Genomic DNA, 16,491 nt, shown 5'->3' with positions numbered 1-16,491 from the left:
CGATTTCCCCCGCATTTGCGGCGACAAACCCCTTGGGGCTCTCGTCCTCCGACTTGACGGTTCACTTAACGGAGGAGGACTGTATTTTTGGGTATCTCCTCCCGTGGTATCTTCCACTTCCATTTCTTCCTCATGCTCGCTTGGGGATTCCGTGTCGGCGTGTTGTTCCACCTCCATTGCCTCCTCCGGAGGTTGCGCCTGTGGGGTCTCCACATTTATAGGTGGGTTCGGGATTTCTTGTCTGATGTTACGAGGGCCATCCACTACCGGGTGTATTCTGCGGAGAAACCGACGGTTGCGCAATGTCACTCGATTGCTTCCATCGACCCGGACTCGGTACTGTCGGTACCCCTGGGTCTCCACGATTCTCCCCGTCTTTGTCCATCGACGTGGGTGGTTCCCGTCCTGGTTCTGGATCTGGACGTAATCTCCTACCTGGATTTCCCGGAGTGGGCGACAATGTTGATTGTAATACTGCTCGTTCCTCATGTGTCTTTTGGCCATTGCCACTTCCCTTAGTTTGCCTATTTCTGTCCACTGTTTTCGAACCTGGTATTTGTCCCGCAGGACAGGAAGGTGGTCTTTAATGACCTGACCATACAGCATCATGGCCGAGGACATGTCCAGATCTTGGACAGGCGTGTTCCTATGGGTCAGTTGTGCTCGGGCCGTCCGATCATGGCACAGACGTCCATAACTGTCCGTATTGTCCGCCAGTATACGTCTCGCAGTTTTGACGGCTAACTCTGCGCGGCCATTGCCTTGGGCATAATGCGCTGATGAGGTACGTTTTCGTATGCCCCAATTCCTCAAAAAGGAGTCGTATTCCTGGGATTCAAATGGTGGTCCACCATCCGACGAAATTTCTTCCGGTACGCCGTAGGTACAGAACCTAGTCCTCAAGGTATCGCACACCGTTTTGGCTCTTCCCGACGTCATTAGGGCCACTTCGACCCATCCCGTATACCTGTCTGCGTATACCATAAAGTGTCTACCCTTCATCTGGACGAAGTCAACCACCACTTGTTGGAATGGAAATTCCGGGTCTGCTGGGGACATCAAGGGTTCCCTGGGTTGAGATGGTGCGATTTCATTGCACGTGCGGCACTGGGCTCTTGTTTGCCTGATGTTAGCATCCAACCCTGCCCAGAATAGTCGTTGTCTCGCATTCGCCAGCATTCCGTTCACACCCTGATGAGCGGAATGAAGAGATTCCAATACCTCTGCGCGGAGTTGTCGAGGTATTAGGATTTTGTTCCCCTTGATGATCACTCCTTCCAGGCAATATAACTCCTCACGCATAGGCCAGAAGACTCGAACTACGGTTGGGATATTGTTACGTGACTGGGGGAAGCCATTTTGAATCAGTTCTTTCAAAGTCCTGCATTCTTCGTCTGTGGCTGCCGCATTGTTGAGTCGTTCTGGTCCAACGAACTCAAACAGTAACCTGTTCGTTTCCGGTGTGCATGCTTCTCGCAGTTCGTTCCGAATTGCAGCTGGATTTTCGAGTCTGCACATCTCCTTGTACCGTGACCAGGTGCCTAAAAAGAGTGCCCATCTGCTATCTGTTGAGTCCAGACCTATAGAAGGTCGCTGCATTCTTTTTGTTAGCGGCGTGTTCGCTCGTCCATATAAGATGTCCTTCCGTAATTCGATGTTTTCTTTTTGAAACTCGACTAGTTGACGTAATAAGAGAACGTTTTCTTGTTCCATAGTGTGACGATATCTTTGGTTCAATGCTGCGATATAAGTATTTCACGTTTTAAAGTGACAATCCTGTTCGTAGCGCCATGTAAAGTTTGCGTTAAGCAAGCTGGTTTTCCAATCCGACAGCATGTCGCCGTGAATGAGTGTAAACAACTAATGGCGATTCGGCTGTCCTTTTATAAGGGGGATAACTCAACTTATGCAAAGTCTGAGCGAAAGGGAGATAACTCCTTTCTGGCCTCTACAAAAAGATCTCTCACTTAAAAGGTGTCTCACTTAAAAGGTGTCTCACTTAAAAGGTCTCTCACTTAAAAGGTCTCTCACTTAAAAGATCTCTCACTTAAAAGGTCTCTCACTTAAAAGATCTCTCACTTAAAAGGTCTCTCACTTAAAAGGTCTCTCACTTAAAAGATCTTTCACTTAAAAGGTCTCTCACTTAAAAGATCTCTCACTTAAAAGGTCTCTCACTTAAAAGATCTCTCACTTAAAAGGTCTCTCACTTAAAAGATCTCTCACTTAAAAGATCTCTCACTTAAAAGGTCTCTCACTTAAAAGATCTCTCTCTTAAAAGGTCTCTCACTTAAAAGGTCTCTCACTTAAAAGGTCTCTCACTTAAAAGATCTCTCTCTTAAAAGGTCTCTCACTTAAAAGGTCTCTCACTTAAAAGGTCTCTCACTTAAAAGATCTCTCACTTAAAAGATCTCTCTCTTAAAAGGTCTCTCACTTAAAAGGTCTCTCACTTAAAAGGTCTCTCACTTAAAAGATCTCTCTCTTAAAAGGTCTCTCACTTAAAAGGTCTCTCACTTAAAAGATCTCTCACTTAAAAGGTCTCTCACTTAAAAGGTCTCTCACTTAAAAGATCTCTCACTTAAAAGGTCTCTCACTTAAAAGGTCTCTCACTTAAAAGATCTTTCACTTAAAAGGTCTCTCACTTAAAAGATCTCTCACTTAAAAGGTCTCTCACTTAAAAGATCTCTCACTTAAAAGGTCTCTCACTTAAAAGATCTCTCACTTAAAAGATCTCTCACTTAAAAGGTCTCTCACTTAAAAGATCTCTCTCTTAAAAGGTCTCTCACTTAAAAGGTCTCTCACTTAAAAGGTCTCTCACTTAAAAGATCTCTCTCTTAAAAGGTCTCTCACTTAAAAGGTCTCTCACTTAAAAGGTCTCTCACTTAAAAGATCTCTCACTTAAAAGATCTCTCTCTTAAAAGGTCTCTCACTTAAAAGATCTCTCACTTAAAAGATCTCTCACTTCAAAGGTCTCTCACTTAAAAGGTCTCTCACTTAAAAGATCTCTCACTTAAAAGATCTCTCTCTTAAAAGGTCTCTCACTTAAAAGGTCTCTCACTTAAAAGATCTCTCTCTTAAAAGGTCTCTCACTTAAAAGGTCTCTCACTTAAAAGATCTCTCACTTAAAAGGTCTCTTACTTAAAAGGTCTCTCACTTAAAAGATCTCTCACTTGAAAGGTCTCTCAATGCCACATGTACATCCAGCTTGAGAGTTTCTCCTTCATCCGACTGCATGCCGTTCCATTCTCATCCTCGACTTTACACGTCCATTTTCTTTGATGTGCACTTCCCTTCTTTCTTGAGCACGTGGTGTCCTTTTTCTCTTTTTCTTGTCGGACACTTCCTAATTTGCATATGTGCGTTTTTCGGCTGCTAATGCTGCTAATCTATTTGCAAGTCAGCCATCCTTTGCTGCTGCTGATATTTCCCCATGCACTCATATGCACTATGTTACAGCTTTTTTTCTTGCTGACGTCACAATATTTTTGTTGCCTAGTATAATTGGGAAAATCCCAATATTGTTTAATTTTTATTCATTTAAAAATTGGAAATTATATTCTGTATTTTTATTTAATATTGTATTTTGTATTTTTATGTAATATTGTATTTTAATGTAATAAAATATAAAATCATATTTTGTAATTTCATATAATAAAGCAAAAAATCACTTGCCATTCAAATTTAATAGAAAAGAGAAAAGTAATTAATCAATCGATTAATCGGCAAATGACCGATAAGACCGGTTAATCGGTGCATGCACCCTTGATTTCTCATAGTTAACACTGCTTTTTTTTTTTTTTTTTTTTTTTTTTTCAAGGGATCATTAATATTTTTTAATAATTTATCTATGACTAAATACATTTCTTCATTCTAATCATTTTAAACTTATAACGTTACCAAGAAGGAAATTTACTCTAGAAATCTGTTTTAGTGAAACTGACACTACTACGTACTACGATACAAACATGATGACATCACATTCGACTGTTGTTGTCTGTAATTGTAACGACCTTCTTCTCCCAAGCCTTTATCGAAATCATTTTTCACTTTAAAGTAACCATATCCAGAAAGACAACAACAAAACATAAATAACATCATTGTTTAAAACAAACAAATTCCACATAAACTTTTTCTGCGCTAAGAATCATTGAAGTAAAAAGGGAAACTTTACTCCTCGATAATAAATTTTACGTGGTTAGGTAGAGACGGGATTAACCACGTGACTTGAATTAGTGCGGAGAGAGATACTATACATTCACAACAGTTAAATACAACTTACCTGGAAAATCTTACCCATAGTTTTGCACTCAGTTTTTGCATTAGTTTTGAAAACAAGTTTCTTCGTCTATTTATTTTTTGTTTACTACACCCATTTTATAGTCTCTTGATTTTTGAAATGCAAAGATTTAAATCTGAAAGTGTGTGTGTTCCCGTGGGTCGACACACATTCGCACACACGATGTGAATCTCTTATTTCGGCCGTGTCGGATTGACGACGCACTTGTCCGACGACTGGCAACCACCTGTTGAAGTGCTACATAACAAGTTTTTTTTTTTTTTTTTTTTTGAAAGCGAGAAAACTACCTGCTTCGACACTGTTCATGGCTGATTGTGACTTGGAAAAGAATTCATAACTTTTATTTACCCCCAAATAATGTTTTAGCTATCAGTTATTTGGGACATTACTAATATACTTAATTATACATAAATTGCGTGCTACTGAATATGTTTAAGCAGAATGAAATTGTTTTAGTAAAAATTTAAACTATTTGGGGGGGGGGGGTCAAAAAGTCCATGTTTACCATAATGGAAGAGGAATACTTAAGAAATTTATGTTTGAATGGACAATTCAAAATCATTTACAAATAATATTAGTTTTTTGCTTGAAATGGTGAACTGCCACAACAGGCTGAACTTTAGTGGCTTTCCTTTCACGATGCAGGAAAAATAACTGGGCATTGTTTTTAATCAGTGGCACAATGTGATAGCAACTGACTTCAGTAGAAAAACTCGCTTAGACTTTGAAGTTTAAAATTCAATAACACAATTTTTTTGTTTGTCCTTCTTTACGAATTGATAAGGAAGGACACAATTGTTACGCATCTCCTTACCTTTATTGCATACGTGTTAACTCTGAAACCCTTCAAAAGTACTTCTTGCTAATGAAATTCCAAATTAGAAATAATTATTATTGCTATAAAATGTTCAAACAAACATCAAATGTATATTCTTTCCTAAACGGAGAAATAAGTTAATTGTGAGAATTTTGCGGTCGGAAAACAAACATAAACAAACAAGAAAACTTTATAATAATCATCGTCATCATGTCGCTGAATAGAAGGGTACCACGAAACTCCGCATCTTCGATGACGTCCTCCTCTAGCGTAACAGTTGTTTGCAAGTCACCCGAACAACAGCGACACAGACAGTATGATACTATTCCAATAAACTATCGCGTACGTCGAAACGACACGAACAAACCTTTGTCGATGAAAGGGCATCTATCAAAATATAAATTACCATTTTGGGTCCGACTGGTTCAAGGTAATTTACAAAAACATTTACATGTATTAGATCCACTTCTTGTTCGGGGATCTACAGGTAACGCTAGCTTGGATTGCGCGATACCATTGCAAGTATTGGAGATCCGACGCAGGAAACTAATAATTGCCCGGAAAATGCAATGGGACCGTAAATCTCAGGATTATGTTGTGACAGGCAAACATTTGCAGATTCCTATTCATTTTAAAGGTGAGTGATTGCTTAGTTTTTACTTTGTTCTTGTTATGTTTATTTTATTTATTGTGTTGTTATACATTTCGGTACAACAACCTGATATTGCAGTTAATTTCCTTGTTGTTGCTTTTACAAACCAACTCCTATGGTGGACGATATGGGCTTGTGGAACAACTACTATGCCGTTCGAGGTTTTGCACCAATCACAATGAAAGATTTGTCTCACGTGACTCGAATTAACCAATCAAGGACAAAATTTTAAATTAAGGAAAAACTGTCTGCTGTGAATATTTAGAAAAATGAAAACCGGTGTTTATTTTTACGTCTGCTTTCACGATTTGCTAAATTTACATTTTTCGCATATTATTATTATTATTATTATTATTATTATTTACTTAAAAGTAGAATTAACACTGTAGCGTCTTTTCTGATTTATCTATCTATAAACTTGAGATTTTTTTTCGCTCTAACATTAAAATATTTATTTGAATTACAAAGTGCACAAATTAGGCACAAATCAAACAAAAGTGTGGGATAATAGGTTTCGTTGATCATCCTTGGTCTCAAGTACTGAAAATAAATTGTCTAGGCATGTGTGCAGTATGCGGATGGTGGCCATTTGTTAGGGGTGACAACTCCAATTTCTTCTTGGTCAAATAACACGGCAAATAAGTAACAAACAAGATTTTTTCCGAATAGAAAAATATTTGAAAACCAAAACATTTATTGTATAAAAATGTATCAATATTTAATTGTAAAAACATTTATTAAAAGTTTACGTAAGGAAATATAATTTTGTAATGAAAGCAACATTTGATTTTTATAAAGTAAAATTGTTTTCTTTTATTTATTTATTCATTTTTCGAACAAATAAATTTAAATGAAACATTTTTCCGAATTAAAGCAACACTGGATTTTTTTTTCTGAAACGTTTTTTGAATTGAAGTAAAATTGTCCCCTGTTCTTTGACCGAGAAGCGCCATCTGGAGAGAGTTAAGTGAAATACATAAAAAAAGATGGCCGCCACCCGCATACTGCAGAAGTGCCATTGTCTATCCTACCCTTAACTAGAAATATCTCGGTCACCACAATACCACATTCACTCCAGGGACTGTCCTACTTAAACCCAAGTTTGAAAAGTTTTATTGAATCATAAAAGTCTACTTTTTCTCTTGGATATTTCTTTGTTCCCTTATGAAAGCAAAATGCGACATAAGGTTGTTTTTAATGTGGCGGAAATCAGCTCCTCAGAAAGGGGCACTCTGGAAATAGGCAAAAATAAAAATTGTCTCAGTATAAAAGGGTTCCCCCTAAATTGACTAAGGACAAATCAACAGTATAACAAATACTACACTCTGAGAAATTTGTTTCTGAAAATTAGAGACTAAATTAAGCTCCGGGCCATTCCAAAGTGTTGGAGAGGGAGGTTTATGGTCATCTTTGTCACTGAATATCGACGTATAGTTATCATTACAAAAATATGTATTTGATGTAACAAATATTTAAAAAAATGGAGAAAAAATACATCCAAGTCTCGTGAATAAAGGCAAAGTGACAACAAAAGGGAAACAAAATATGAAGAAGGAACAAATGAAAGAGAATTTTAATTTAGTCGAGTTTTATTGAAAAAATAAAATGCTGAATTGCTTTTTAGTTCCTAAGGTACCTTAAGTAGCAATTACAAAAAGATTTTTAAAATATATAACACAAAAAAGGGTCTCTAATTGAGAGACTAATTCTAGAATTAATTCTATTGAATGGAACGACAAAGTTAAATTTATCTTCCAAACAGTAGTAACAAATAAAATGGGAAAATATACGATGTCCTTTTTAAAATAATCATACAAAATAGTCTTACTTGATATGTAAAATCTGAAAAGAAAGATACATGCAAAAAGGGTCTTTAAAAATGTTCCTTTTCTTTCAGTCTTTCTTTTAGGGGCACTCTCTCAATCTTCTAGAACTTTCTGGTTCTAATGATTTTTTCTCTTTTAAGATAAAAATGTCCTCGTGAGAAGGGAATTTCGATAGAAGTGTCTTCCAAGATGGTCTCTTTTCTTAAGTTACTTTCTTGGGGAACACATGTGCCGATAATCTGCCTGTCTTCTTCTCTGACAGGCCAGCAAATTTAATTTCTGTTTCTTACAGAAAAATATCTCTAAAAACAACTGGTTTCTTCCGTTAGTCCTTTGAGACTAATTGTTTCCTAGCTGACAAAGCTTGTTATCTTATAATTAACTGGGAATGAAATTGTAATGTCAATGTCACATTTAATGTAAAAAAAAAAAAAAGAAGGTTTTTGACGGAGCTCGCACAGCCTAGCGTCTTCTGGCAATGCCGGCTAACATGAAGCTAAGGAAAACTAACAGGCAAGAGGAGATGACTGCTGGAAAGTAATGATGATGATAATTCCCGGTCAAGAAGTGTAGGCATTCTACTTAATAAAGACAAAAAAGGGCCAAACCTCATCCTGCCTCCTGCCGCTGCTTGATGGCTGCTAGGATTAAAAAATAAAATTTTGGAAGATGTCTATCATTTTCTTAGCTAAAATCTTCAATCACCACAATACCACATTCACTCCAGGGGTCGTCCTACTTAAGATTCCCAAATCGATTTTTTTAAAAAATTTAATTTAATTTATTTTTTTAAAATAAATATGAAGATAAAAAAAATCGTTTTTATTAAAATGATTTCATTGGCATAGAAGTGGGGAAAAACAAAAACTACAAACAGATATCAGTAAGATCCTTCCAATTTTGTCTAAATTCAATGAGGCTAAAACCCAAATGGGAAAAGATAAAAAAGGGTGGGGTAATTGGGGCGTATTTTATGCTCTTCCAAGATGAGTGCAATTTAGGGGAGGCCAGGGGTGAAAAGAAAAAATGGGGAACAGGCATCTTGGAGGTTTCTTATCGAGAGGAGGGGGGGCAGTAACTCGCCTACCTAAGAAACTAAGAAAACTTATAGGACCAGGAACTGCATGCACCATGCTCAAGCAAGGAACACATACTTAAACTTGATTTCTCTGCATACACACAAGCTACATTAATCCATATTCTTTCAAAAGCCACTGGGTGTAGTATCTTCCTATCACATCTGATGTTGACCTTCAATCAGCGTTTGAAGAACATGATTGTAGAAATTTTATTTTCCACCTCCTGTCTTTCCTTCTCTCTCCCCCCCTCTTTACCCCCCCTTTCTTGGTGTATCTTGTGCTGCTACTGCTTGTTATATCACGTGTTGAATGCGTGCCTTTTGATTGATAAAAGGAGATGTGTGCGCCATTTTGTTGGAAGTTTTGAACACGAGGAAGAAGTTGGCTCGCTATCCAGCGTCAAGAGAAAATATGTTAAAAATTGCAAGTTTAAACAAGAGAAACCAGTCGTTTGGTTTCTTTTTCTTCAATCTGGATTCGTCAAGGAAGACGACACAGAATTAGTCAGAAAAGACTATTTAAAAAATCAGAGTTGTAAACGAAATTACAACAACCTCTTCACCGAGGAAGAAAGAACTATTTTAAGGCCTAGAATTGATCTTGTAGAAAAAGAATACTAACTCCAGTGAGGCGTTAGGATTCACGTCAAAAAGAACCAAGAAATCTTCTATAGAAATACATTACACCACAGAAGATTTGGATTATTTTCTTGGATTACAGAACCAAAAGGCTTGAAATTTTCTCGAATGAGAACATTTAAGTTAATGGCGCAAGGGAGGTAATTTTAATACACCCTCTTTTAAAAAGATTAAGTGTTGACGTGTTTTATTTAAGTTCTTTGACACGCAGTAAGCCCTGACTGCACCTATATTCTTACCCCTACTATCCCTTACAATATTGTTAATGGAGTTCTTTGAGAACCGCCAGAGGAACTAATTTGGCAGACACTTTTATTGGTGAACATAAAACTGAATATACCTTTTTTTCCCTACTTACCTTCCATGTATTAAAAAAAAATGTTTATTGTGGTATTCTTTCGTTTTTTTTTCCTTCTTGTGGGCAATCCTTCATTGGACATCATGATAAAATTCCCGTTACTCTGGCAAATTAATTCAATGATACTACATATCTTCATGAATTAGTAGTATTCGTACCCTGAATGGTCTTTTACTCCAGTTTTTAACTAAGATTTGCGTAAAGCCATTTTCGACCCAAAGTTAGGAGTTGTCTCTTTAAATATTTCTCTATTTCACAAAATTATTTCATACAAAATCTTTAAATAGCTGTTTTGTCTCTCTAGTTTAGTTTACCTCTCTGCCCCCTTCAGTCGCCATCCTTTCTCGTTCAGTTTTGGCAGGCTTTTAAAAAGCTATACTGTCGTTTAAAAAGGGGTCCCTGTTTCTGATCTTTTTTCCTGAACAAGTCGCTATTCTATCGTTTGGTCATTGTTCTGCTTAGATTTGGCACGCTAACATGGCTTCAGTAGATTTCTTGTTGAAGAAAATGAAGTATACCTGGGAGAGAATATTATTATTTGAGTCTCTAGGAGACTCAAAGGAAATAGATGAATCCAAGTATTCATTGCATGAGACCATAGTTAATGAACAATTGGCGTGTCTGGACCTTTTTGAAGAAAAGTTGGTTGATGCCTACTTGAGAGAAAATATCGAGGATGAGATAGTGGAAGCTTTCAACAAGGAGAGCACGGTATTTAAGATACAGACCTTACAAAAATTAGCAGGACTTTCTTCCATTAAGTTGAATAGTGACACCAGTCTTAAGTCTTGGAAAAAGTTAACCCCGAAAATAGAATGTCCTAAATTTAATGATAAGGACCTAGAATTAAATAAGTTAACCTTCTTGAACTTCCATCGGGAGTTCTTGAATTGTGTATCTAATTTAGACAACAATGCCTTGAAGTTGGTAGTTTTAAAGAACCATTTATCCGGGTACGCATTCCAACTGATAAAACATCTGTTTCTGAGGAAAATTATTCTGTGGCTATAGATCTATTATGCAAAGAATTTCTAGATGAAAACTGTATAGTGGAGTCTATATTTACTTCCTGGCTAGACGTGGACTGTCTGTATGACAGTTTTGCAGTGAAGAAATACTTGAATGATGTGAAAACCCAAGTGTATGAATTGAAAAATTCTTTCCGAATGAATTTTCTAGAAGGTGGTTCACCAGGAAATCGTTTGTTGAGTTTTATCATATTTAACAAGCTCCCTGCTTCGTTTAAATCTGATTTGATTTATAAATTGGATACTAACAATCCCACCCTTATACAAATTTAGGATAATAGTACCGATATCCTTAGCACCCTGGAGTTTTGTAGGAACGACTCCAGAAATCATAAGGTAGTGGATTGTTCTAGAAGAAAATCCTATCCTAAGTTTAATCCTCCCTTACAAAATAAGAGGCCATCTAATTTGGAAAATTTTTACATTGGTGCATCTAAAATTAAATATTGATGCTGTTTCTGTCGATTTAATAATCACAGGGTTCGTACGTGCAAATCTTATCCTACTTATACCGACAAGTTAAGGAGATGTAGAGAATTAAAGATTTGTTCTAGGTGTACTAGTACTCTACACATGGATAATGTCTGCCCTTTTAAGGAAAAGTAATCTGAGTTGTACTGGTCATGTAATGGGCTTGGGCATCTTAGTGTTATGTGTCCTGGATCGATTAAACCTATCATCTTTTCTAATACAAGCTGGTCGACTAGCAGTTCGTCTCTATTACTTGTGGTTAACATTTCAGTAAATCTGTGTGTCAAAGAAGTTACATTTAACTTCCTGTTAGATACAGGCAGTGAAAAATCTTACTTGTGTAAGGAATTGTTGCATGAGTTTTTTGATAAGAAACTCCTCTTGAAAAATCATAAATTTAATGTTAAAACATTCCTAGGTAATGAGACAAAAAACTTTAAGGAGATAAATCTCAACACCAATTTTCCAGATAAGTCAAGATCAGTGCCTTTTTTGATAGGCGAGCATCTGGATGTGTCCTTTCAGATTGAAGGGCTCGGTAAAGTGGACACTGACTTGGAAACTCGCAATGTAAAGTTGACTACAGATTTTTCTGGTATCAAAGATAACGTTCTTCCAGTGCATGGTCTGGTGGGTATTGATATCATAAAATATATGGGACCCATGCAGATAATTAGATTTAGGGACGGATGTGCATTTGAATGATCTCAAGGAATAATCTTGTTTGGGGACATTGATAACTTTAGACCCTGTCGGTCAGTGCAAGAACAATTGGAGCTGAATTATAGTCGTATTGTGGGAGAATTTTCTTCATGCGATATCACGCATGTCTACTTTGTCATGAATGCGAACTCCGAATATCTCGATCCTTGGAACTGTTTTGACAAAGCTGCGGTAGAAAGAAACATCGATAAGATGTTTAGCTTGGAAACCTTAGGTATAATCGACGAAGTAATCAGCGCTTACGATAAGGCAAAAATCAAGACATTTTGTTCTTCAATTGAATACCCGAATAACTGTTATTACATTAGTTTGCCTTGGAATTTGAACAAACTTAGCTTAGTTCCTTCTAATTATCAGGTGTCCTTGGCTGTTTTGGATAGAGTTGTGCACAAGTTATCAGACAGAGGATTGTATACGGATTATTGCGAAGAGTTCTTAGAACAAGAAAAAGAAGGTATTATAGAGAGAATCAATGTATCCCCGGTAGACTTTGGCAAATGTACATGGATACCTCATCGTCCTGTATTTAAAAATGAGTTACAAAACACGACTAAAATAAGGCCTGTCTTCTATTGTTTACTGAGAATGGGAGGACAGCCATCCCTAAATGATAGTGCATATTCAAGCGTGAATCTCTATACTGATATGTTAGAGCTCTTGTTCAAATTTAGAACAAACCGTTTTGTCCTCTTAGCTGACATTAGGAAGACATTCCTTCCTGATGATCAAGCTGAAAAATGAATTTGATAAAAATAGATTTTGCTTTTTCCTGAAATTAAAAGATAAGCTTATGTGTTTTAGATATAATTCGCTCATTTTTGGATTCGTGTCGAGTCCATTTATTTTGAGTTATATCATCAAGTTTAGATATGTAAGAACAGTCGAAAATCCTGCATATTTTCTCACAAGGGGTATCTCTGTGGCTAAATTTATTAAAGAGAGGGATTTCTGGTTGGAGGGCCCATCTTGGTTACATGCAAGTGTTTTGGATTGGCCTAATTATAATTTAAAGTGTCTTAGTGAAAAATGTCAAGAATTAATCACTGCCCACACGAGTAGTGGAGAAGAATTAACAAATACTCTTATAATAAATTTGGACAAGTTCTCTTCTCTTAATAAATTAATAAGAATATTGACGGTAGTGTTTCAGTTCATTGCCAAGTTGAGGAGAGACTATAATGATGATACTGTTGTCAAGTCTAAGTTATACTTGATTAGTTTAGCCCAGAGTCAATTCTTCGGTAAGGAAAAGAATTTCTTACAACAAACTAATGTACAAGAGATGCCTCAGTTGGTGTCGAAATTCGATTTGTTTTTAGATAAAAAGGGTTTAATACGTTGTCGTTGTTGAATTGATGATTCTGACTACTTTTCTATTGATGCGAAACACTCTATTTTGTTACCAAAATCTTGTCATATTACGGAATTATGGATTGCCATATTAACTGTAAACACGTGGGTATTGCTGCAACTCTTAGCCAATTGCATACAACTGGGTTTTGGATACCTAAAGCTAGACAGGCAATTAAAGTTGTACTGGCTACTTGTGCCTTGTGTAAAAGATATAATTTCTTGTCTTTTAAATACCCAAAGGTAACAAACCTACCTAAACATAGGGTCAACCTTGTTAGACCTTTTCTACACACGGGTATAGACTTCACTGGTCATTTGTGGGTTGTAGACAATAGTGAAGTTAAGAAAATGTATATCTTAATCTTCACTTGTTTTAATATCAGAGTTATTCATCTGGAATTAGTACCTGATATGTCTACCCATTCTGTAGTGTTGGCTTTCTTAAGATTTTTTAATCAGTTTGGTGTACCCTCACACATTTACTCAGATAACACTTCGTCCTTCATCGCTGGTTGTGACTTGGTGAAGGATGTGTTTATGTCTAATGAGTTTAAGGAAGGTCTCGATACTTGTAGTATTAAACGCCTTACTATTCTCATGTATTCAGCTTGGTTTGGGACGGCATGGGAAAGGTTAATTAAAACAGTTAAGAATTGTTTGTTTAAAACTATAGGACGTAATAAATTGGATTATTTCCAACTATTGATGGTACTATCTGACAATCAGAAATCCATTAATGATAAACCCCTGACTTATCATTGCGCTGGTGATTGCAGTTTTGAAGAGATAACCTCTAGTGCATTCATTCGTCCATTCCCTGGAAACTGTTTTTGAGTCTCAATGAAGAACAGTTTGCTGCAAGTCCTCCTAATCAAACTGATTTAATAGAAAGTTTAAAAGGTAGAGATTCCTTGTTGGAAAAGTTTAAATTGTTATGGTGCGAAGAGTACTTATTAAGTTTAAGGGAATTGTCACAAGACTTATATCAGTCCAATTTTGAAAATAAGATAAGGATAGGTGATGTAATATTAATAAAAAAATGTTACTAAACCTAAACCTCATTGATCCTTAGGAAGAGTAGTAAAGCTCAATCATGGAAGCGATGGAATAGTTCGTTCTGTACAGGTAAAGAAAGGTGACGGATTCGAAGAACATTCGATCAAACCTCTGTACCCCTTGGAACTCACTATTTCCCATTTGTTCCAAGTACTTTCTAATAATTCTCATCATATAATTGAAGATGAGATTAATAGTGACTCTTAGTCGAGACCTGTTAGAACACAAAAATCTATTAAAGACAGATATCCTGATTTCATTTGGTATTAATTACATTGTATGGAGTTTTCTTTTCTTCTCTTCTTTTTCTTTCAATTAGGAGTGTGTTGATTGAGATTGTCGGACTGACTTCCTCATCTTGGTTGTTATTGTCACGACGTTTCGGCCGTTTTGCCCTCCGGCCTTCGTCAGGTGAACGGTTTGTTAGGAGTCTCGAACCCAACCCTTTATTATTATTACGGGGGTACCGTGTTCGGACTCCAGCTAGGCTTTGGACATAGTTGCTGATTCTCTGTTTTTCAATGTTACTTTTTCACTGCCTTCGTTCAGGATTGAACTCAGCACCTTTGGGTAACTGTAAACTTTGATACAACGTCTAGGACCACTCGGCCATATGTCACTAGGACAATTCTTAGTTGGTTTTTGTTAATGTTAAACCTATGTTGTTATTCAAGGTTTTCTCTCTCTATCAGAGGTGTCCAAATTGCATTCAGCTCTATGCTTTGCTCAGTAGGTTGTTATGTCCGAGCATGTGAGCTGTTTCTTTAAGTTTTCTCACTTTCCAGTGGGTCTCTCTGTTTATTATTTTTACTTCATCCCAAGAAATGATCTAGGAGAGCCTGGATGTCTTCCTGATGGGGCCAGAGTATGAAGGTTTCATCAACGTATCTTAGCTACATGGTGGGCTTTAAGGGAGATGAACCTAAGGCCATGTCTTCGAAGTATTCCATGTATATGTTCGCCATCACTGGTGATAATGGCGAGCCCATAGCTAGTCCCTCCTCTTGTCGATATAGGTCAGTACCCATTCTGAAGTAGGTTGTTTCTATGCAGAATGTCAGCATTTTCATTAAGTTTGGCAATGGTACACATGTGCGCTCTTCTATGGAGAGGTCCGCAGCTAGTTTGTCTTGAATTACTGCTAGTGCCTCACTAGTTGGGACTTTAGTGAACAGGCTAACCACATCTAGGCTTACCATTTGGTTTGTACTGATGGGTGCTCCCTTGATCAGTTCCGTGAAGTGGGCAGAATTCTTTACATGTGTTGCTGACTTGCCTGCTAATGGGTTTATTATATCCACAAGGTACCTGCTCAGTGGGTGGCATGCTGAGCCTCGGCAGCTCACTATGGGTCTGAGTGGAATACCGTCTTTGTGTATCTTGGGGAGACCGTACAAATGTGGTAGCTTACTGTAATGCTGGACCAGCTGTCTATATCTCATCGGAGCGATGTGTTCCTTGTTTTTCGTAAGGATTTGTAACAGCTTTCTTTCGGTTTTCAAAGTTGGGTCCTTCTTTATTTTACCGTAGCTACCATCTGCGATTAGGCCTGCCATTTTTTCAGAGTATTCCGACATGTCCATCACCACAGTAGCATTGCCTTTGTCTGCTGGCAGAATTATTATACTGCTGTCACCCTGTAGGTTTCTTATAGCCAGCCTATCTTCCCGAGAGATGTTTGATTTAGGAGGCTTGGCTTTCTCGAGTACTTGTCTCACTTTCCATCTTATTTCATCACCATCAGTAAGGGTGGAAGAACACCGAAAAGCGGTAACTAAAGGGGAGACGGAAAAATCGGGTATAGCCAACCATGTCTGGATGGAGAGGGGGGATCATCGCCCCCTATGGGATGAAGTAAAAATAATAAACAGAGAGACCCACTGGAAAGTGAGAAAAGTTAAAGAAACAGCTCACATGCTCGGACATAACAACCTACTGAGCAAACCAAGCATAGAGCTGAATGCAATTTGGACACCTCTGATAGAGAGAGAAAACCCTGAATAACAACATAGGTTTAACATTAACAAAAACCAACTAAGAATTGTCCTAGTGACATATGGCCGAGTGGTCCTAGACGTTGTATCAAAGTTTACAGTTACCCAAAGGTGCTGAGTTCAATCCTGAACGAAGGCAGTGAAAAAGTAACATTGAAAAACAGAGAATCAGCAACTATGTCCCAAAGCCTAGCTGGAGTCC

At 37.3% G+C, this 16,491-nt stretch overlaps 1 protein-coding gene across 1 annotated transcript in view; it reads left to right on the top strand.

Moving 5' to 3' along the window:
- Positions 1 to 3,939: 3,939 nt before the first annotated feature.
- LOC145256499 (uncharacterized) overlaps positions 3,940 to 16,491 on the top strand; it is a 257,129-nt gene continuing 244,577 nt past the window's right edge. Inside the window, exon 1 of the mRNA XM_080115457.1 lies at positions 3,940 to 5,748. Coding sequence (XP_079971583.1) covers positions 5,322 to 5,748 — 427 coding nt within the window. The 5' untranslated portion in view covers positions 3,940 to 5,321. The remainder of the gene's footprint in view (positions 5,749 to 16,491) is intronic.

The sequence above is a fragment of the Euprymna scolopes genome, chromosome 3, assembly GCF_053919585.1.
Source record: "Euprymna scolopes isolate OS-2025 chromosome 3, ASM5391958v1, whole genome shotgun sequence".
Lineage (NCBI taxonomy): Eukaryota > Metazoa > Mollusca > Cephalopoda > Sepiida > Sepiolidae > Euprymna > Euprymna scolopes.
Note: the sequence above shows the minus strand (reverse complement) of the source record. Positions and strands in the feature narration are given on the sequence as shown.